Raw genomic sequence first — 23,793 nt, 5'->3', positions numbered from 1 at the left:
GAAACCTCTATGTATGGCTTAGATTCTTGGTAGGCAGCCTACAATTTTTTTAGAACCAAAAAGATAAGCATTTAATGATTGATGAAAAGAATCACATTTCAAATGCCAATCCCTTCAGAGAAAGAAAAGTTCAACTTCAACTCTTGTATTCTGTTATATTCCTACATATCAAGATCTGTTATGCTCTGAGAGCCTCCATTAAAATCATGCAATTCAATAAAATTCATTTCTCTCTATATATACAGCCTACAATTCTTTAAATTTATACATCAAGAAAATATATATAGAAGTGTGGTCCTCTTCATCTTCTCTATAAATTTTGAAGAAAAAATCAATTGGAAATCAGCTGGTCCCTCACACCCCAAGCCAACATCAGAGTGACGTTACTCTCATTCCAAAAATTCCAAAAATACAATTTGAGGTACCACCATTTTATCTACTTGTATCATTTCATAATTTGTATATATATATTGCTGTCTCACCTATCTAATTCTTGGCATAATTTGCAATGTGTTACTGATAAAGATTAGTTCTTAAGAGAACAAATATTGCAAAGAGATTAGAACAAATTAATGTAGGCGTGCATCTGTCAAAACCATGTGATGGGAAATTCACTATAATGCTTTTTGTAGTTGTCGATAAAGCATTAAAGCCCACTTTTTTTTTTCTAGAGAAGAAATGGTCCCATTGATTGGAAATGCACCGTCTTCTTAGCTAGATTTTGAGAAGGAAGTTGTCTTAGTTGAAACTTGGATATTAGTCCAAAAACTTTGACAGCTACTTAGCTAAGCTTAATTAACCACAATTAAATTTCATTTTTCAAGATTTGAGAAGGCTTTGATGAGAATTTGACTAGCACATTCTGATGCCGGTGCACACGTGGCGCCACCTCCACCATTCTTTGCTTTTTCTTTAAGCATATATTGTCAATCCAATGCCCAAATATCTTCCCTTCTTCTCCAAACATCACATTTTTGTATAAGTATATCTTTACATGCTATTGCTAGCTAGGGAAATTGAATATCTCAATCACAAATTTTCCTCTTGATTACTACTGCAGCAGTTTTCTGTCACACAAATCATTTCAGACAAGCTGGAGTAAGTGATTTCTTGATTTCATATGTGTATATTGGAAATCTGAAGAATTCAATTGATGTTCTTGATTCAATTTATGTTTCTTTCCCCTAACTTTGTTATAGAAAAAATCTTGAAGATTTGGAAGAGGGCTCTTGTTTTCTTGAAAAAAGAATTAATTTGTGTGTGTATATATATATGTGCAGGTAGAATATCAAGATTCATGCTTACCTTAAAGATAAAATTTACACATTCATGAATGATGAGATGAGTTTAAGAGAAACAGCTAAGCAAGAGAGCAGTGAGGGTTTGAAGGCCGGGCCCGGGCCCGGGCCGGGGGCGTCATGGAGGATGAAGGATCCCCGGATAGTCCGCGTGTCGCGAGCCTTGGGAGGCAAGGACAGGCACAGCAAGGTGTGCACTGTCCGTGGGCTGAGGGACAGACGCGTGCGTCTGTCCGTCCCCACTGCCATCCAGCTCTACGACCTCCAAGACCGCCTCGGCCTCAACCAGCCGAGCAAGGTCGTAGACTGGCTGCTCAATGCGGCCAAGGCCGAGATCGACCAGCTCCCACCCCTCCAATTCCCCCCTCCCGCCACATTCCTCCACAACTTCGATCAACAACAACAACACAAATCAAAAAACATCTCATCACAAACTCAAGAGAGAGATGATCATCATTGGCCAACATCTCCACTCACTCATCACCATTCATACCCTAACCCGAACCCGGCCTCGTTGCTCATCAATACCACTACCACTTCTTCTACATCTTCAATTCCGTTCAATTCGTTTGTGAGATGGGATCCATCAACCCTAACCCTCTCCCACCCTCCCCGAAGCCCTAATTCGTCGCCGCCGCCACATCAGCAATCCGATGACTGGCACAATTTCAACCCGGTGGCGCCGCTCCACCACCACCACCACCAGGTGCTCGTGTACCATCAGCCTTATTTCCAGTCTCAAATCTCCAACGCCGAATTCGACATGAAGCAACTCAACAACTACCAAGCCGCATCCACACCAAATGTGGATGAGCCATCCACACATTTCAACATGACTACTGCCAATCTCCTCCCTTCACAAAGCAACGACGGAGGCAGATGATCGATGATCGAGATTGTGATTTCATGTTGATGAGAAGAACGTGACACAAGGTAACTAAGGTGCTTATGTATTGAATTTATATATATGTTGTGTCATTAATTTTTCATATTATTACAATAGATGAATTCAAGGGCTTGTGTTATTACATGTAGCAAATCAAATTATAAGTATATAGGATTGTAGTAAGTAGTAAGTTTATTGTCATAGTGACATTATTTTCTCTTCTTTCATTAATTCTTGCTTCACAAACTGATGCATAATTCCCCCAAATTTTGTTTGCCAGACTGGAAAAAAAATTGATTGAATAATCTAATTATGTATTTATCAAAAATAAAAATCTAGGTAGAATGGTCCCTGCTCCGGCATACAATAAAATGTCGATTTTTCTTGTTCATGTACTAGCTAGCAATAACATTAAAGTGATGTTGAAGAATATAATGAAATCGATTAAATGCTGCTGATAATCAGCAGAGGAAGAAGATTTATAAGGGTTTTGTGAATGAGACAGCTTCAGATTTGAAGATCCAATTGGAATATAACAGATCAAGAGTTATGGTGAAGGAGAGGAAAAAATGGAAATAAAGAAATAAAGAAAGATGGGTTGTGGTCCACATTTTCAAAAAGTGAAAAGAAAAAAAAGAAGGAAAATGTTAGGTTCAAGGTACATGCAGTTGATTAGGGTTTGGTTCTATCTTTTGTGAATCTGTGTGTGCATGTACAAGGACCACATCTTTCTCTCTCTCTATACTACTATAACATAAGTGCTAACAGTGACTCTCCTTTGGGGGAGCTAGGGTGGGCTCAAGCACCCCCAGCAAATGAAGATTTCATTTTATAAGTTAATTATTTCGACATTAATTAGTCTACTTGTATATATGTGCATGTGTGGTCTTTTTTAGCAATTTCTCTGCAATTTAGGGCAATTTTTTGGGTTTTCTTGTCAGTATATCCGAATTAAGTGTTTTAATTAAATTAAGTTGAATATGGAAATAATAGATACTCCTATATATAACATGGATGATTGATGTTTTGTCAAGAAAAGGTGAAGGACCATGTATTTATTATTGCCATATGGTGTAGATGTCTGATTTATAAGTAATGGGTTGTGTCTGTGTTTTTTTATCAATTCTCAGAATTAAGTATTTTTTAAAGAACACTACGAATTCAAGGGAATTAGGGTTTGTAGGCTACTTTACTTTCGTCATATGGTTTTGCTATTTATAAATTCGTATATGCATTGGCTTTGTTAAATTATATGGCTGCATGCTTAATTCATTTCAAAAGTATTTTCGTGCAAAATTATTTTCTTTTCATTTGATTGAGTTAACTGATATGTGTATATTACTCCTAGTATTAGACAATCGAACAAATTATCTTAAACGGAGTTCGTTATTCTTTTCAAATATGTGTGGGTAAAAATGCATATTTGCTCAAAACTGTTTTTGTTTTATTTTTTAAAGTCCAGGCCATTTTTAAAAATTTAAAGAAAATTGCCCATATTTTCAAATTTTTTTTAATTAAGTTCATATCATTTTGTAACTTTAATAAAAGATGGGACCATTTTGTAGTTTTCAATGTTAATTTAGGCTATTTTTGCAAATGACGGTAAAGTTTGGATCCTAAAGTACAATTGACCCTTTCAATATTAACATGCCATATATTTATAAAATTATCTCTATACTATTTACAAAAATTATTTAGGAGAAAGTTGAAAAGTGGTGTGGGAGTGAGTAACTAATCTCCTTCTTGTCGAGCCTAAATTCATAACCTTTGGTTAAAAACGGTACTATCTTTTTTGTTGTATATTACAATCAGTTATAATTATCTGAAATAATTTTAAAAAATTTAAAATAATATTGCCTCCATTTAATAGATAAATGTGCCTTCAAATTCCTCAGCGTTTGCAAGTTGTTTAAGACTTCGTATTTTAAGAGTTGCAACGAGAGAGCATTTTAGAGAGTTTATGTAGTTGAAAAACTTGAGAAATTTCAAATCTTCCAAATATCATCAGACCTTTTTTTTTCCAACTTTCATTATCAGTAATTTAGTTATATTATATATACTATTTGTTCTACCAATGTCATAAACAACGTGCTTCCTCCATAAGGAAAATTGGTGGAAAAAAATTAGCAGATTGTAAATCTTATTTTTACACAATAACTTTATAATAGAATGTGAATAGAATGAAGTTAGTGAAATGTGTGACTTATTATCATTAATAGTAAAATTGAATTGGAACTTTTATTCAGAGACATGCCAAAATGAAAAAAACGAGACTTCTGATATATACAAGACATAATAGTATAACTTTTGCATTTCATTATATATCGTAAAAACAAAAATAATTTCTTCCTCTCGTTCAATCACTTCTTTTGCAAAAGAGTGACTTTGGGATGTCCCAATCAGCATTACGTGCTGTAAAAGAGTATTTTATTTATTTATTAATTTTTGTTTTATCATGCTCATGGAACATATTCTTATAATTAACACATATTTTCGTTTTAATTTAATGCACATGAAACTAGACACAAAATTCATATTTTTGGATAATAAATAATATGGTGTGCAAGTTTGATTTCTACCCATCCTTTAAATTTTCTCTTCGATCTTCAAATACTTTATGAAAGACGTCGTCAAACAACAGATGTGAGAGAGCGGGCTCGTGGGCTTGAGGGCTTTGGGCCTTCGGCCACCATGTCATGGGCCTTGTGTAATGTTTTAATCTTAACTAGTACATCCCCAGCGCGTTGCGCTGCGTGCCAAATCTTTTGTATACAACATCCAAATATGTATTCATAATTTGGTACTAAATTAGTTGAAATAAAGGTAGTACAATATTTGAGAATACAATATTTATAAATAGATATTTTCTTATAAATCAATAAGAAAAACAAAATCCCTCTACGAATACAACATTCATTCTTTATAATAATGACAAATATTTATTTCTAAGAAAATTAATATAAAACCTTAAATTATTCACAATCTTCAGTACTCTAAAACAAAATATATATAGAAATACTAAAAATAAATCATACCAACAATGTCAATAGAAAAACACGCGATATTCATATGATTTTGTACACTAATTTATATTTATCCATACTGTACTTCATATTAATACTACCAGTTATAATATTAAAAATACAAAATCATATTATTATATAATTTGCAAACACAAACTATAATTTTTTCTATGTTAATTGATAAAACAAATCTATCCAACAAACCCTCAACAATTATTGCGAAAAATTATAAAACAACATGCAAATTAGGAGATAGATTCGGCAAAACATAGAAAACAACAATCACAACAACATCAAATGCAACATTATACTTGAACGATGCACGAGTAATAGTTAATAACTTTTCATCTATTTATAATAGTATTAATTAATTACGTATTCATCTAATTATCATATTAGCAAATTACGTATTCATCCAATTATAATATATTATTTAATTACTAATACATGATATTTTACATATTTGACAGTTAAAAATAATTTACAGATAGAAAAGGGGGTACAATATTGAAGAATAAAGAAATTTATTTAATATACTCCGTGCCCAAAAATTTTGTACCAATTTAATTAGGACAAAGGGGGTACAATATTGAAGAATGCAATATTTAAGAATACATATTTTCTTATAAATTTATAAGAAAAACATACTCTCTCTAGATAAGATTAAGGAGATTATTTTAGGTATGTACCAACTAAATTTGTACAAACAGAATGCTATACTAAGAATAAATATTCACCTACCAATCTATAAAAGTAATAACTACTACAATTACACAAAATCAATTACTACTCCGAATCTTCTCTCAAGTCTTACACCATTTACATTTTCCAAACTTTCTCTTTGTCAATGAATGATTAAATCAACAAAAGATGTATACATCGACGCTGATATGCCAAAATTCTTCAGAGTATTTCCCATAGAAGAACAATAAAAAATGGTATGCATTTTATAATCATAAATATATGATAAAAAATTTCTTTCGAAATAGATTATCATTTTTATTACAATTTGTTTAGCATTTTAATATTTTTGCATGTATCATATTAATTATTATGACATTAACATTCACTGCAACACAAAATTACTACGATATTATATCAATGATACAATTTTATTAATCCCTTCATATTCTTCCGTATTTTTAATTAACTATTTATAATTATGAAGTAGTATTAATAGTAACAGTGACAATATCCTACCGACAACCCAAAGAATAACGTGTAATATTTGTCAAAATCACCACCAAACACAATACATGCAAACTCCTATTCAAATGGCGCATACTTAATTTATAGCAAATTCACATAATATCACACATACTCCTATCCAAAGCTTTAGTATAATACTTGTTAACCGTAGAAACTTCATGCATTCATTCAATATAATAAGTTTCATATTGACAATCAATTTAAGTATAATAAAAAAAATTGAGTTTACACCATAATTTTTTTTGAGTTTAAACAATACAATACAATACCTACTAAAGGATGAATATAAAAAACAATTATTATAGATTACATGCCCGATTAAATTTTAGATTACCATCAGTTTTTTATTTATATAATAAATATGAAAAAAAATTAATCAACAAACAGATCACATTGAAATCATATTTAAAACATAGTTGATTAAATCATTCAATTATATTGTTTTTCTAATTTTGGAAATTCAAGGTTACCAATTTAATTTTAATTTTTAATTAAATATTCATGGCTCAACGAACAAAGTCAATACTCATTGATAAATACTATATGATTATAGGAGTACATATTTAAACATATTTTAGACTATTGCCAATTATATAATTAGAGCAAATCAATACTCTATTCTTGGGATAATTTTGACATACTAAAAATCATATCAGAAATATGATCAATTAATCTATCATTTCGATTTTTTAATTTTAAAAATCGAAAGAAATTCAATTTCAAATTTAAAGCTCCGAATGGAACCAAAATCCATATATAATTATAAAAAATAATGACTATAGTTTATAATAAATAAAGAGTTCTATTAATGATGATGGTCAACCTAATAATAACTATAGGTTATAATAAAATAAAGAGTGCTATTAAACTTTAGGAACTTAGAAGTTAATATCGAATAATTTGATTCGGGCTTATTAAAGGTTGAATAATTAAATAGATGAAAGCCATAATTTAAGGATCTCATTGAAGCCCATTACAACCATACAATGAAATTTAGGTAATTAATTGTAGGTATAGTTATTGATATTTTAAATAATATATTGACTAATAGTCTGATATATTGAATAATTACTAAAAATTAGCATTTTCTTATGGTGAATGGTAAAAAGAAAATATAGTTTTTGAAAATGTGAGAAGCACATGTTCTTAACTCATCTATTTAATAGTTTAAATCTATATAGTTAATATTTTATATCTCATATAGAATGTTACATAGAAAAAAGGTATATTGCACAATGTTGTTAAATTGTAAACTATGTTACTAAGTCGTACTACAACCTAGCCCTATGGATTACTAAACCCTTTAGAGATGGATTTAACTTCGATCACATAGCGAACGCTATTTTATTGAGTCGGTACTATACCCAAACCTCATGTACTACTAAACCCTTGGAGTGTTGGATTTACACTTCAGCCCCGGCGCGATGCGCAACTGACGATATTTTTAGTAATCAAATAAGTACATAATCATGTATTATTGATATATGTGAACTTTAGAATCGAATCATTATATTATGCCCCATCCATCTAATGAAATATTGTCCATATGTTCAATCCCAACACGATGCACTATTTAAATGAATAGAGAAAAAGAGCTCGATATTTTAATTGGAATGAGAAACGTGGTTAAGTGTATTAATTGAAGAAGTAGAGTTTTCAAAAAAGAGAAAAGTGTCATATTATTTGGAGCAAACTAAAACGAAAAATGTGTCATCTTAAGTAGATGATAAAATTTGTTAAAACTAATACTCCTACACGGCCACAATTAAAATTTTAAAACTAATACACCTACATGGCCATAATTAAAACTTTACTAAAACTAATACCTTCAATTTACTAAAACTAATACTCCTACACGATCACAAATTAAATTTTAAATTATCATTTATTAATTCAAGTAGGGTTTAGTTAATCCTTAATTATTTTTGGCCCGAAACATGTTAGCCTAGCCCAAATTCATATGTCTATTTTATTCTCTTACTTTACTCTCTCCACTTCACACACAAAATAAAATTATATAAAAATATCAATTTTTATTATGCAATAATAAATATTTCACGTAACATTATTACTATTATTATTATTATTATTATAAAAATTAATATATATAATGGTGAGAAATAAAATGCAAACATTCGTTGAGCCAGTCCATCATTTGCCATTATAGCCTGTGCAATGTGAATTGGGAATAGGAAAATGCATTGAGAATAGAGAAAACTTTTTGGAATATGCATCATTGATATACGTGTGATTTGCAATTAGGAATATGACATTAATCGAGTAGACAACGCTAAAAGTGAAAATACTTTTATCTCTACTTTATTCTCTCTCTCTTACTTTATTCTCTTCACTTCAACACAAGATAAAGTTACATAAAAATATTAGTTTTTGGTATGCAATAATAAATATTTAATGTAAAGAGTGCTATTAAACTTTAGGGAAATTAGAAGTTTATATCGAATAATTTGATTTGGGCTTATTAAAGGTTGAATAAATAAATAGATGAAAGCCATAATTTAAAGATCTTATTGAAGCCCATTACAACTATACAATGAAATTTAGGTAATTAATTGTAGGTATAGTTATTGATATTTTAAATAATCTATTGACTAATAGTATGATATATTGAATAATTACTAAAAATTAGTATTTTCTTATGATGGATGGTAAAAAGAAAATATAATTTTTGAAAATGCGAGAAGCACATGTTCTTAACTCATCTATTTAATATTTTAAATTTATATAGTTAATATTTTATATTTCATATAGAATATTAGTATATTACATAGAAAAAAAGTATGTTGCACAATGTTGTTATATTGTAAACTATGTTACTAAGTCGGTACTACAACCTAGCCATATGGATTACTAAACCCTTTGGAGATGGATTTAACTTTGACCACTTAGCGAACGCTATTTTATTGAGTCAGTACTATACCCTAACCTCATGGGCTACTAAACCCTTGGAGTGTTGGATTTACACTTTAAGCCAGGCGCGATGCGAAACTGACGATATTTTTAGCAATCAAATAAGTACATAATCATGTCTTATTGATACATGTGAACTTTAGAATCAAATCGTTATATTCTCCATCCGTCTAATGATATATTATATCCAATCCCAGCGCGATGCACTACTTTATTAATTGAATAAGTATATAATTAATTATTGTTAATAACATTAAATTTTGATCTCACTATATAGTACAGTATTAAGAATGATTTTTATTCCACAAAAGTAAACAATTAATGATTTAAATGAAGAGAAAAAAAGAGCTCGATATTTTAATTGGAATAAGAAACGTGGTTAAGTGTATTAATTGAAGAAGGAAAGTTTTCAAAAAAGAGAAAAGTGTCATCTTATTTCGGGAAAACTAAAAAGGAAAATGCGTTATCTTAAGTGGGTGATAAAATTTACAAAAACTAATACTTCTACACGGCCATAATTAAAAGTTTAAAACTAATATACCTACATGACCATAATTAAAATTTTACTAAAACTAATATTCCTACACGACTATAACTAAAATTTACTAAAACTAATACCTTCAATTTACTAAAACTAATACTCCTACACGGCCATAAATTAAAATTTAAATTATCATTTATTAATTCAGGTAGGTTTTAGTTAAGCCTTAATTATTTTTGGCCCAAAACATGTTAGCCTAGCCCAAATTCACTTTTAGGGCTGCATTATTCACTATATAATCCAACGGCATTTTTCAATTCCTCCCAACGGCACTTTTCAATTCCTCCCAGCGGCACCTCTCTTTCTTAGTTATTTCTACCTCTTCCATGCCACAAATTTTACTCCAGATTTCTTGAATTTGTTTTGTTTGCTAAGAACATGGAATGCTGATAAGGCTCGTTTCATGCATTGGTTTTGGGTTAAAATTATATGCTTTTGGGGGAGATAATGCACAAATTTTGAGCTTAAGTGTGCAGAAATCTGCTGGATCCAGGAGTTTGTGCTAATTGACCTGACAGATGCAAAATAGCTGATTTTGAAGTAAAATACCAGAAGTCGTCGCTCGGACCTAGGAGAATCAGGAAGTTGACGACAAGAGTAGAAATGGAGCAAAAGTGCAGAAAAAGTCATCTACCTGGTCAAATAGACAGAATGGCGTGCTGACATGAAGATCCTCAATTATTGCAAGGGTAAAATGGTCAAATACTGACAAGAAGTTTCCTTAGGGTTGAAGTTAAAGCCACTCTATAAATAGAAGCTTTCCACAATTATGAGGTAGCGCTTAACGCTATCGTAGTTTACGTAGGAAGCTCTCGTAGGCGCTTAACACCACCGCTCTCTTAGTTTAGTTCGATAGTTTGTTGCTTTCTTGGCTTAAATATGTAGTTTCATCGGAGGAATTGACGACTTCACCTTTGGATCTCGACTTATTTTCGGTTTTATGAAGCTTTGGTGTTTATTTTCATGTTATTGATGCTATTTACTTATGTTTCTTGGATGCTTTTCGCAATTGGTGACTTAGATGTTTAGATCTATGTTGTTTACATGATTTCCAGTAGTTTAAAGGATGAGATTTAGTTGTTCACGTGCTCGATTTCTGAGATCCGATAGTTTAGGTGATGCATGCAAGGTAATCTGTGTTCATTTCGTTTTCTGCTTGACCCAGTAGCGTAGATCTGGTAGTTCTAGCTTGAATTTCGTGTTTACGTCTCGTTTTGAAGCATGCTCTGTTTTATTTCGTCAATGGTGTTGAAGCTCTGTTCTATGCTCTGTTTTTACTTGGTTGTTTGGAGAAGATGAAGTAGGAGTTAGTTAGAGAATCAGATCTGCTTTTTGTTTTTTCCAGCTTTCTGCCAGCCCCAGCCAGTTTAGGAAAAATGGTCCCCACTTACTTTTGCATCTTTGTCTGCTTATTTTGGGAAAGTTTCAGCATGTTCCTTTAGTTACAGATGTTCTAGTCAATTTAACTCCAGTTTACAAGTTGCAAGTGTCCGTACTTTTCCAATCCCCTAGGTCAGGTAGATAGAGTCCATTTTAATTCCGCCAGGTCAAGTAGATTTAATGTTTAATTCCGCCAGGTCACGTAAATTAGAGTTTTAACCCACTCAATGAATGCGTGGCAGCAGCCGACCCCCTTTCCGCTTGTGTCATGGAATCGATCCGAGTAGGTCCATAGTCTCTGTGGTTCGACCCCGCTCTTGCCGCTTATACTTAGTAATATTTGTTGCATTAGTGGGAAAATTATAAATCTTGTTGAAAGGAGGGACACGTGCACACGACACACGTGCAAAAACCCGACCCTTCAAATGCGTATGATGTGGAATAAAAAAAATATGGAATGCGTATGACGTGGAATTTTACTTCAGATTACAAAAAATTAAAGAATATGGAATGCGTATGATGTGGCTGATATAATTTGAAATTTCGTCTAATGTAAATTATGGTTGATTTAATGTAAATTATGGAAGGCGTATAATGTAAATCATGACTTATTTAATTTACAATGAATCAATTATAATACAAAATGCTGTATTTTTCTTTTATTAATTCGATCAAGCCCAAACGGTGAAAAGCTCAACTAAATATTGGAAACCATTTCCTTTTTATATAATTAGAAAGTTAAATTAAACAGAGAGACTATCTCGTCATATTTTTAATGCTAGTAATATTAATTTTGTGTATAACTTTGTCATGTATAATTTAATTTGTCTCTATATTCAAAACTTGATGTGATGTCTGTTTGATTGTAAGTTTTATCAGCTTTAAAATAGTGTTATCTCCTAGTCAATTAACAATCATTGACGTGTATTTAAATATTTAAAAAAAAAATGAACACATCATAGTTATAGTGATAAGATGACTTTCCCTTATTTATGAAGAGTCCCTTTTAAAAGTTGTAGAATAGATTATTAGAATCTCTTTTAACCTGAAAAATTTATTTTCGATAAATGATTAATAAAATGTTGTAAAAATCTATGTCATTTTAAAATTCATATTTTAAAAAAATCAAAAAGGGCTAGTATATCCCCCGCGTGTTGCGCAGCTGAGAAAATTTGTAGTAAATCATATAATTTGTGCGAGATATGAATAAAGGAAATTATTTAACACACTCTGTGCCCAAATGTTTTGTACCAACTTAATTGTAACAAAGGGAGTACAATATTTCAGAATACAATATTTAAGAATACATATTTTCTTATAAATTTATAAGAAAAACATACTCTCTCTAGTTAAGACTAAGGAGATTATTTTAAGATATCCCCAGCGCGTTGCGCAGGTGAAGAAATTCGTAGTAAATCATATAATTCTTGCGAGATATGAATAAAGGAAATTATTTTAACACACTCAGTGCCCAAAAGTTTTGTACCAACTTAATTTGGACAAAGGGAGTACAATATTTATGAATACAATATTTAAGAATATATATTTTCTTATAAATTTATAAGAAAAACATACTCTCTCTAGTTAAGACTAAGGAGATTATTTTAAGATTTCATATCAAAAAGTTATGTACCAACTAAGTTAGTACAAACTGAGTTCAAAACTTAAGAATAATATTCACCTACAAATCTATAAAAGCAATAACTACTACAATTACACAAAATCAATTACTACCCCAAATCTTCTCTCAAGTCTTACAGCAATTACATTTTCCAAACTTTCTCTTTGGCAACGGATGATTAAATCAACAAAAGATGTATATTTCGACGTTGATATGCGAAAATTCTTCAGAGTATTTCCCCTAGAAGAACAATAAAAAATGGTATGCATTTGTTAATCATAAACATATGATAAAAAATTTATTTCGAAATAGATTATCATTTTTATTGCAATTTGTTTAGCATAGTAATATTGTTGCATGTATCATATTATGACATTGACATTCACTGCAACACAAAACTACTACGATAATACATCAATGATACAATTTTATTAATCTCTACCCATTCTTCCGTTTTTTTAATTTTCTTAATGACACCTTTCCAAAATATTTCTTCCAAATTTAGAGTAGTACTATTCTTTAAATATTAATGATATCTAGTTTTATAAAATATTATGAGCAGTACTACTATTACTTTTTGTCATAAAAATAAATGATTTAGTCACTTTGAAACTTTACAATATAGGAAAATTACTATTAATATACAAAGTACAACGAATTGAATATAAGTAATTAACGATTAATATTACTTTGATATATCACGATGAAATATGTAATATAAATGTATGACTACAGTCGAATCCCGTTAAAATATGTAATTTTGATTTTGATTCTTTAATTTTTAAAATTTTAATTTCTTTAATTTCTTTTATGTTTGGAATGTGTATAATATGAAATATTAAATGCAGTACATTGACTTTATAGTGGAATGTGTATAGTATGAAATATGGAGATATGGAATAATTATGTTGATTACAACAAATAAAAGAATATGGAATGCATATGATGTGGTTGATATAATTTGAAATTTGGTATAATGCAAATTATGACTGATTTAATGTAAAATATTGAAGGCATATAATGTAAATAGTGACTTATTTAATTTGCAATGAATCAATTATAAACAAAATGCTATATTTTTCTTTTATTAATTCCATCAAGCCCAAAAGATGAAAAACTCAACTAAATATTGGAAACGATTTCCTTTTTATATAATTTGAAAATTAAATTAAATAGAGAGACTATCTTGTCATATCTTTTAATGCTATTATGCTAGTAATGTTAATTAGTGACAAATTAAGTAATTTAATATATAATCCATAAAACTATAGAATAATATACTCCATATATACACTATTTTCTCAATTTTGAAACGAAAGATTACATAGTAAATTGTAAGGTTGACAACGTTTTGTAGGGATAAATTTTAGAAATATTTTCCTTTTATATTTATTTAATTATATATATTTTTTAATCATGTAATTTGCTAATTAATTTTATAGTACTGCTTAATTATTAATACTATTAAGTAATACAAAAGGATCAGTTAAAGATAATCATTAACTTAAAGATGAACATTAAGATTATAGAGACATAAAAAGAAACTGTAAAAGATAGAGTAAATCTTAGAGTTCTTAGCTCTATTCACTACTAATATCAGTATTATACTTCTTTTTCTTTTATCTGACACTTGTCACTAATACAAAAGATAGTATTCTGGGATGAATATAAAAAAACAATTATTGTAGATTACATGCTCGATCGTGTTTCATATTACCACCCGTTTTTACTTATATAATAAATATAAAAAAATAATAGATAAACAAATCATATTGAAATCATATTTAAAATATAGTTGATTAAATCATTCGATTATATTGTTTTTCTAATTTTGGAAATTCAAGGTTACCAATTTAATTTTAATTTCTAATTAAAAATTCATGGATCAACGAACAAATTCAATACTCATGGATAAATATAAAATAATGATTATAGGCGTAAATATTTAAACATATTTTAGACTATTGCCAATTATATTATAAGAACAAAATCAATACTCTATTCTTGGGTTAATTTTGATATACTAAAAATCATATTTAAACATTTTATCATGCTCATGGAACATATTCTTATAATTAACACATATTTTCGTTTTAATTTAATGCACATGAAACTAGACACAAAATTCATATTTTTGGATAATAAATAATATGGTGTGCAAGTTTGATTTCTACCCATCCTTTAAATTTTCTCTTCGATCTTCAAATACTTTATGAAAGACGTCGTCAAACAACAGATGTGAGAGAGCGGGCTCGTGGGCTTGAGGGCTTTGGGCCTTCGGCCACCATGTCATGGGCCTTATGTAATGTTTTAATCTTAATGGGCGTATATGGCTTAAGTGGCATGATTTGAGTGAATTTTTCTATTTTAAAGTGTCATTGCCAAATGCCAACTAGCACTCTTTCATAGACCAATAAATTAAATACTATTACTAATTATCTATTTAAAAATAAAATGGAGTAATAAATATAATTAAACATTTAAAAAAAATTGTGTACAATATCTCAGACTCTCGCAAACAGCAGAAATAGAGTAGAATGCACAAAAATTGAATAGTTAAGAAGTAATAAATCTAGTAGTAACATAATACGATGCAATAATTCAATAAGCCCGTCTAGCTCAGTTGGTAGAGCGCAAGGCTCTTAACCTTGTGGTCGTGGGTTCGAGCCCCACGGTGGGCGCTTATTATTTTTTTGTATAGCCATGAATGAAACGATGTCGTAGGCGTTTATTTATTACTCTTGACAATTAATTTTTACTGATGCGGCAATATTTTACTGGAGTCATTTTACTGAAAATTAATTGTTACCGATTACCGTTAAACGACGTCGTCAGTATGAATCGACTGTTAACAGTTCCCGCTTTTTTTGGGTTAATGTTCCGTGTTTTAGGGGCTCAGTTCTGTTGCAAAACCTTTTCGATTCTGATTGAACCCTAGTTTTGCTGTTGATACTTAGAAAATTGCTGATTTTGTTTAGGCACAGGTACTTGTGAACGTAACTCAGCAGTGTGAATTGCAGCAGACCGAGGTGAAGATGCCTTGAAGCAATCTTCATCAATTGAAGCGATTGGTAACATGATGCTTATTCATATTCTTATTTATTTATACATAAATCTGGTGTTGTTTTATTTCAGGATTTGTCCAGCTACTTCATCCAGCTACTTCATTGTTGCAATATTTAAACTCTCTGAATTTCATTGGCCTAATCTATGTATGTGATCCATTACTTGATATTCCGACGAACCTGGTTGTTTTAATTTAATATGCACCTTAACCGGGAGAAAAATTATTCCGCTTCGTATAAGTAAACTAAGCTGGAAATGTTTTATTACAACTCGTGAACTACTCACTGCACTCAGTTTGTACGACACAATGAGTAGTTCACGATCTGCAGATAAATGCAGCTAGCAATGCCAACTCAAGGCACTAAGTGTGATATGTGAACCATGTTGAGTCTTGGTGCTAGCATCGTATGCAACAACGTCGTCCACTTAATTTTGATGTTTATGTCACTTTTGTTTGGTTTGTTATAAATTGTGCCACTACATTAACAAATAGACTGTAGTTCAACATAAGTGAGATGTACTCTATATTCTAGAGGGGTTATATTTCTTTATACATTAGGCCAGAGATGTTATAGTTTGAATCAGAGGAAGAATTACATGCATCTAAGCATTATGATATACTCCTATCAAGTAAGATAACAGCAGGCAGACGTACTACTTTCCAAAGAGTTTCCTGCAGTGCCGCTTTGGCCAGTCACTAACATCCATAGCATCACCTGTGATCACTTCATTTATCAGGTCTTTGAAAATCTGGCGTTCAATGTCCAGCACCAGAGCAGGAACCTCACCGCGGTAATCTACCCAATCTTCTGAATTATGCATCATATCTGCATTCAACAGCCTGGTCATCTCATCTTCCTCCTCAAGATCACAATCTGATATCCTGCACAGACGGTCCATCTCCAAATGTACTTCCTTCAACAGCCCTTGTGGACTTGCCCGTTTCTTTTCCACTGTATATAATCTGCTTGAAGTGATTTTGCGGACTAATATTTCATCTACCAGATCAAAAATCATCTTTCTCTGGATTCTCCTGTCCAAATTCATCTTGTCATTCTTTTCAATGACAGCTCCATTCACTGCCTCTCTGATGTCCTCTGTTTGTTCCAGGACATGAAACATGTCTGGATTGATCAGGTGGTGCGAGGAAAAGAGCTTCTCAGTCGTTGAGATGACACTTGAGTCTTTGAGGAGCCCAGATGTCAGTAGTATCTTGTTAATGTATCTATAATCAGGATTGAGGCTGCCATTGTGATTCACAGAAGCTCCATCTGTTTTCTTGTTCAGTTGTGTAAGCTCTTGAACCGAGTATCCCACGTTTTCTAACTTCTGATTGTACTTGAAATTATTATTCAGTCTTGTGCAGTCCATTAAATGATGTAGATTCTGAAGACACCATTGTTCATCAGGAGTTTGGCCTTCATCTTCTATTCAGTCCAAGAAAACACAAATAATATACCAGTCAGATACTGCTTCCAAAATCTTGTGCAGATAAGTTATGAAATATATATGTCAAACTATGTCATGCATGCTAGTTCTCTGACACACACTTTCCTGGTGATATTAGCCGATTTTTTAGTTTCATAAACAATGTGACAAACCTTCATCTAGGAACATTTAATAGCAACTTGTTTCTGTAATTTTAAAAGAATTATGGCACACTGTACTGCCAAAATAAGACAGAGAAATGGCACAAGGGAGTATACAGATATCTATGGTATTCATCATTCTCTTCTAGATACTTTAGTGTTTCACATTAAATACATAGATAGAGCATAATCATGGCTGGATGAATTAATGTTTATCACTACCAACTATCACTACTATGTATTACTAATCTCATTTCAAACAGCTTCTATCAAAGACCTAACTGGTAAATGAGAAATAGTCTCCAGCTATTAATGTCTGACACATGCTAAATCTTTTACATGTGTTGGAAATGCATTGAATCAAGTCTTCAAGTAATTGTAATATTTGATGTTCATGCCACTCTTGTTTTGATGATTTAGGTAAAAGTTCCAAATTGATGTAACAAACTTTATCTAATAAACAAAAATTACTGATCAAGTTTATAAGTTTGAAGACTGAAATTAGGTTGATACTGAGAGAAATGGAGTTATACCTTGAAAAACTGTTGTTATTTTCTTTATTGGAGATGGTGAATCTTCACAATAGAATGTATTGTCAAGAACCGAGATCGGGCTAGGTTGTTCCAGCATGGTTACAACACTTTCAACTGCTGGCATGCGTTCTCTAGTTGTTGACATATGATTCTGAAGGCAAAAAAGGACACTTGTTAGTGAACCAAAACTAGCTTACCATACACGCTTGGCATACTATAAATTTTGCACATACCTTGTCTTGTCTGGTATTTGTTTTGATTGAGCGAGCCAGGCTTGTCACCTCTGTTTCCGACTGTGAGACTATACTGTTGTTGCTTTCTGATACAACAGAAGCTGTGTCACCTTGGTAGCTCATGGATCTTGTCTCGCCACTAATCTCGCTCATTTGGTCATCACTCAACTGCTGATCCTTTGCTTTGACTCTGTTTTTTCTGATCTGAGAGCCTTTTTCCATGACTTTCTTGCTGCCATACTTTCCCACCCTCACCGATTCTGATTCTGCCCTGAGAGCATTTTGTTGTAATCTTGGACTCACTGTTCCAGAACTCCTACCAGGAGTAGTGTAATTTTCAACTTTCATGCGTGGAGTTGTTGTCGAGACTCTATCCAGTTCTGAAGTGCTCCAAGAAGTCTTCTTTTCACTAGAATGAAGATGTCGACCTTGATGCCTGACATTTCTATTCTCTGGTGTGAGATTGTTTGCTTTTTGGCTGTGAACTGAACTTCCCCTGTGATATTTAGGGGTGAGATTCTGCAGATGTGATGTTTCTACAGTTGACAACTGAGCGGGAACTGAAAGTTTAACTTTCTCCATCACTTTGGCTGGTTTTACGATCACAATAGAATCTAATTGCTTTGGACTGCGAGGCTCCTTCACCGTAGGATGGCAGAAAGTCTTGTTGTTCTTCCACGTTGCTAACTTGGAATTCTGATGGGGGCAGCTTTCTTCCAAACACCCTCTCCTTTGCGATGTGAGCTGTGCAGAAACTCCTCTTTCATCCTCCATCCTTGCTCTCGTTTTCTGCATTGCTTCAAGTATCTGTTTAAGAGCTCTGAGGTCCTTACCCGACTTCTTGAATTCAAGATCGGTTATCCTCTTCTCAATCTCACCATAAACTGAAGTTTGATGCAGGGTAGTTGTGGCAACTTTTCTGCATTTGGAAGCCATTTTCGGAGAACATTGACTGGAATCCTGTTGCCTCCACGGAGCTGGTTCCACAGGAAACCTTGAAAATGTGGTTGGTTTCCTGACAGAACTGGCGGTCTGCAATTTTGATGATGGCGAAGCAGGAGTGTTTTGTGAAACACAAGGAGAGTGGTTCGACTGAATTTGCTTGTTGTGTTCCTCTGCTGGCTGTGAAAGAAACGCCTCTTTTATGCATGACTTCATCGTTGGAGTCCTGATCTCGTCTGTGGAAATGGCTCCCGGGAAAGCATCCAAACCCATTAGCCTCGCTACGACACTGGATGTTCGTTGATGGCTTCCAATTTCTTGATTCGGATGGATAACTTGGCTGGATTTCAAACTCTCCACTTGCATTTCCCTGCCAAGAAAGTTCAATCTCGACTCAAAGGCCTTCATAGAATTGGTTTTGCTGTCTAAGGACAGTCTTGGCAGTTCTTTGGGCTTCATGGCCGACTTATACACCTCCCGCGATTCTCTTCCATCGTAAGAGAAGCGAGGAAGTGCAAGCCGCTCGTCCTTGGCAAGACCACGAGGCACTCCACTTTGACTTGCAGCTTTCAGCTTCTCGGTTTTAAATGGCTGCAAGGGCCTGGGGGAGTCGATGTGTTTCATCACGGTCCCTCTTCTTTCATCTTTGCTCTGGGATTTGATGGACAAACTCCGGACTTCTCTGTGCATCGAGTCCTTCACTACATCTCGAAGATCTTGTGATCCGGTGCCCTGAGTCGATGAAGGCTGGCGTGCTTTTGAGGATGGGGTTTGATATGGGCTTTCAGGGATACTGATTTGTCTTAGTGAAAGTGTTTCTGGCTGAATGGCTCTACTGAAATCGAGCGAGGAAAATGTCGATGAGCATGAAGAGGATGAAAAGGAGGCTCGGGATGATTCACTGGAGATTCTTGGTTTCTCTTTCTGCATCTCCATACCCTTTTCCTGAAAAATGTAAGTCGTTCGATTATCTCCAAAAGTACTTATAAATACTAATAGGTACAGGCAACCATGAAAGGAAACTCATTTCTCCCTTACCACAATGGATTTTGTTGCATATTGCTGCCCCATTTGGTGCTGCCCACCTTCAGAAATGCAAAAGGTGCATTCAATATTAGCAAAACTGTAAGTGAATAAGTGCTTTGAATGTATAAAAATTAATTGCTCTTATTTACATGAATTCTTAGAACTGAACTGATCACTGTCTGCTGATACTAAACAGTTTTGTAGTCTTAGTCTTAGTATTCTTTAACTAAATTCATCTAGTCTTACAAATGCCTCTGCTCCTATCCAGTAGTATCTTGCCTTAGTAGATTACCACAACTTACTTCACATTTTCATGCAACATTTTCACTTAAGAGTATTAAATTATTTTACATCTAATAGTGGCAAAAAACTAGGACACTTTCCCCTGCTATTAGAGAGACTAACACTACTTCAATTAAATTTCATACTATCATAAACAGCCATAGAGAAGATGAAATAACAAATTCTTGTGGCAATGAATTCATATATGTTATGGAGTTTTAAAAACTGAAACTTCAGGATTACCTTGTAGCAGCCTTTTGCTGTTACAGCTGCTAATACGCCTTCCGGTGATGAAATGGTGACGGTCGAATATTTGAAAAATCCCATTCATGCATCCCATCTGCTTCCGAAGATCTCGGTTTTCATCTCGTAGAGACGACGACATCTTCTTCTCCACTCCCTCTGCCGTACCTCTTCAATAGCTCGTACAGTCTCCAATATTTTTGCGAAGTTGAGTCACCTAAAAAATGCTGCCTGGTTCAAGAAATCATGCATTTACAATTATATATATGCAGGGATAAGCTTCAAACACATGCATCATAGATCTTTCATAGCTAAGTAGCTTCAGTTTTAGGATATTTCTTGTCAAGAAAAATCTCTGTCACCGAAAGGATATTAGTCTTGTCAAACATTTCTATTGTTTGGCCTTTATGAAAACTCTGAGAAAAAGAAAGAGAAGACAGTGCACTTACACAGAAGGTGCAAATAATTTGTATGATGACTTGAGATCACTGGTCTAAAAATGATCACTTTTTAAGATTCCAGTGATAAAGGCAGACAGTTTCCTCTGTTGAATGCCACCACCAAATTGAAGAGACTGAACAATGAACCTAGATCCCAATTTCTCACCTCTAATGTATCAGTAGAAAAAAGAAAAAAACAATCAAGAAAAGATGTTATTCCTTTTGGGTTTTTTTCCACAGAGAGAAATATAAGTTTGTATATCTTTTGGCTCTCAAAAAAGGCTGCTGGATTTAGAGGCTAGTTTGTAGTGGGAATGGGTTATTTATAAAAACAGGTTGTTTTATTTAATTGTTTGAGGTGAGAATGTGGGTCAGATCTAGTGTGAATAAGTGGGACATATTCTTTTGTTTTTTTTAGTGATTATTTTCTTGAAATTTCCATGTGGACAGTATGAGGTGGGGTGGGTCTGAGTTCTGGCAGGAGGACCTCTCTATATGGGCATGTGGGCTCTGTCAGTAATGCAAGAAAGTGGATTGGTGCACTGGCAGTCCCCTTTGAGTCTAAACCTGTTTTTTTCTTCCCAATCATCTAGAAAGCAACATGAACTTTTTTCTGAATAAAGTATTTAGCAATTTGTTCAATCATTACATGTATCCACTCCATCTCATGAGCTTTTGATTTGATGGTGGGATTATTATTTTCATTTTTGAATTGTGATATGGAGTTGAGTATCATGATCTTCAGCTGGCTGTAATAAATTCTTGCTGCAAACACATCCAAACTGGGCTAGCTGAGAGTTATTATTGGGTGGTTGAAATTTAATCTTCTGTCTCACATCACTTCTGCTGCCATAAAACAGATTATCAGTTTCTGTACAATGTCGTTGGAACTATTCAATGCTAGATTTCTCATCAGAACCTTCACTTGGGAGAAGAACTTCATTTCACTAGTCCCACTGGCCACGATAACGGGCCCGGTTGTGGTTCGGCCCCTGGCCCCCGTGGTCGTTATATGACTAAACCTATAATCGCACTGAGGTACGATGAAAGCCTAGTTAGATGAATCGTCGTTGTATGATTATAACATGTATTAATCACATTAGCATAGCATGATATCTACTTAACATACTCTTTCTGAAAGGAAATAAAATACTAGTACTATATTTGATTTTAGTTCTGGCATTTTCCTAAAATTCAATTTTAAATGATGAGAAATTGTTTTCTCAACTATTCTTCACATATATTTGGAATTCAATTCAAAGACTGACCTTGCAGTTTGGCATCTTCCCTCTGTGTATGTGTAAGAAGTAAGAACTGTAAAATCTGTGTCAGTTTAAGCCTTTCATCAATAAATGAGCAACTTTTCTTCTTACATATGTGGTCCGATTATTAGGTCCATCAATTCATCAAATTTATATGGCAAAGATTACACAATTTTTTATACACACAATTTTTTTCCCATTTATAGAAGGTTTTGAGAAGGTTTATGCAAGTATCATTTGTCTATGTGCCACAATCTGGAATTTTAGTTTACTTTTAGGAGATTGAATGTAATAATATTGGACTGCGTAACTTGCAGTAATATCTTATCACTTCACTTGCACTATTCATGAGTCTTTCGTCTTCTTTTACATTATCACTTGACAATCGCTACCGTATGGTCCGTATCATTATCTTATCACTTCACTTGCACTATTTTGGATCTATGTGAATAATTGATATGTTAATAATCAATAAACAAGAATTTCACAAAAAAAAATTAAATACATTGTAAAATTTTTGAAAATACTAATCATTCATTGAGCATACTGCATTGTGCCTAGATTTTTTAAGTTAAAATTAAATCTTGTCACCTTAGATGATGCGAGTTGTTAAAAAACATAAATGGGCAAAATAATGCAATTTTGATGGAGTTTGAGAGAATTTGAGAAGTATTGTATTTAAATTTGAGCAAAAAAAAATTGAAACACTTTTGATGGTATGGATGATGATATATAGCTGTTTATTGGCTTGTGCCTCTGCATATTTTGGGACATTATGGTTCCCCACCTAATCAAATATAGCCAAGAAATTGCCTACTTGTTACCCTCCATTTATTAATGCCATGTCTTACTTTTCTTTTATTTTCTGAATTTCACATACTAAGGAGTATTAAAAAAAATGAAATTTTAAATAGAGATAACAACAACAATAAAAAAATTTCGGAGAACTTCACTAGTTAGAATGTCTTGATAGTTAAGTTATTTTGTATTTTGAATTTTTGCAGTCGGAGTAATGAAGAACTTGCATTTAGTTTTAAGATTACATAGTCACTATCATTATTTTGCTAATTAAATGCACTGTTAATCTTTTTTTTATGGCCAACCAAATAGAATTGCAATATAAGGGAAGGCAAAGGGTTTTGTTATTAGTGCCAAAAATTGCATTTTTGGGGCGCCTAATGATTCGGCTTGTCAACTTCATAAATAATAATAATAATAATAATAATAATAATAATAATAATAATAATAATAATAATAATAATAATAATATACTTATATAAACTTGATAAGT

The 23,793-nt window shown here is 32.5% G+C and overlaps 2 protein-coding genes, 1 long non-coding RNA gene and 1 other non-coding gene across 5 annotated transcripts; 3 read left to right on the top strand and 1 right to left on the bottom strand.

Annotated features, from left to right (window-relative positions):
* The first annotated feature begins 941 nt into the window (after positions 1–941).
* Positions 942–2,415, top strand: LOC125207814 (uncharacterized). The gene is made up of 2 exons (XM_048107313.2): positions 942–1,098; positions 1,281–2,415. Exon 2 carries the CDS (start codon positions 1,330–1,332, stop codon positions 2,179–2,181), a length of 852 nt encoding a protein of 283 aa, XP_047963270.1. The 5' UTR covers positions 942–1,098; positions 1,281–1,329; the 3' UTR covers positions 2,182–2,415.
* A 13,079-nt stretch (positions 2,416–15,494) lies between these two features.
* Positions 15,495–15,567, top strand: TRNAK-CUU (transfer RNA lysine (anticodon CUU)). Its single transcript has one exon. It is a non-coding gene; the product is annotated as a tRNA-Lys (tRNA).
* Positions 15,568–15,790: 223 nt separating this feature from the next.
* Positions 15,791–22,409, top strand: LOC148923813 (uncharacterized). Its single transcript, XR_016132742.1, has 3 exons — positions 15,791–15,957; positions 16,022–20,374; positions 22,101–22,409. It is a non-coding gene; the product is annotated as an uncharacterized LOC148923813 (long non-coding RNA).
* LOC125207089 (protein LONGIFOLIA 1-like) lies at positions 16,453–21,542 on the bottom strand. 2 transcript variants are annotated; one of them, XM_048106298.2, is made up of 6 exons: positions 21,250–21,542; positions 20,801–21,031; positions 20,288–20,334; positions 18,308–20,194; positions 18,075–18,225; positions 16,453–17,379 (listed from the first exon to the last, which is right to left on the bottom strand). In XM_048106298.2, the coding sequence occupies exons 2-6, from the start codon at positions 20,940–20,942 to the stop codon at positions 16,607–16,609; spliced, it is 3,000 nt and encodes a 999-aa protein (XP_047962255.1). In that variant the 5' UTR covers positions 20,943–21,031; positions 21,250–21,542; the 3' UTR covers positions 16,453–16,606. The 2 variants fall into 2 exon arrangements, with proteins under 2 accessions (XP_047962255.1, XP_047962254.1); XM_048106297.2 differs by having other exon boundaries at positions 20,801–21,027.
* Positions 22,410–23,793: the final 1,384 nt, after the last annotated feature.

Source organism: Salvia hispanica, chromosome 6 (genome assembly GCF_029641045.1).
Source record: "Salvia hispanica isolate PSC_SH4W2 chromosome 6, Shi_PSC_v1, whole genome shotgun sequence".
In the NCBI taxonomy this organism is placed as follows: domain Eukaryota; kingdom Viridiplantae; phylum Streptophyta; class Magnoliopsida; order Lamiales; family Lamiaceae; genus Salvia; species Salvia hispanica.
Note: the sequence above shows the minus strand (reverse complement) of the source record. Positions and strands in the feature narration are given on the sequence as shown.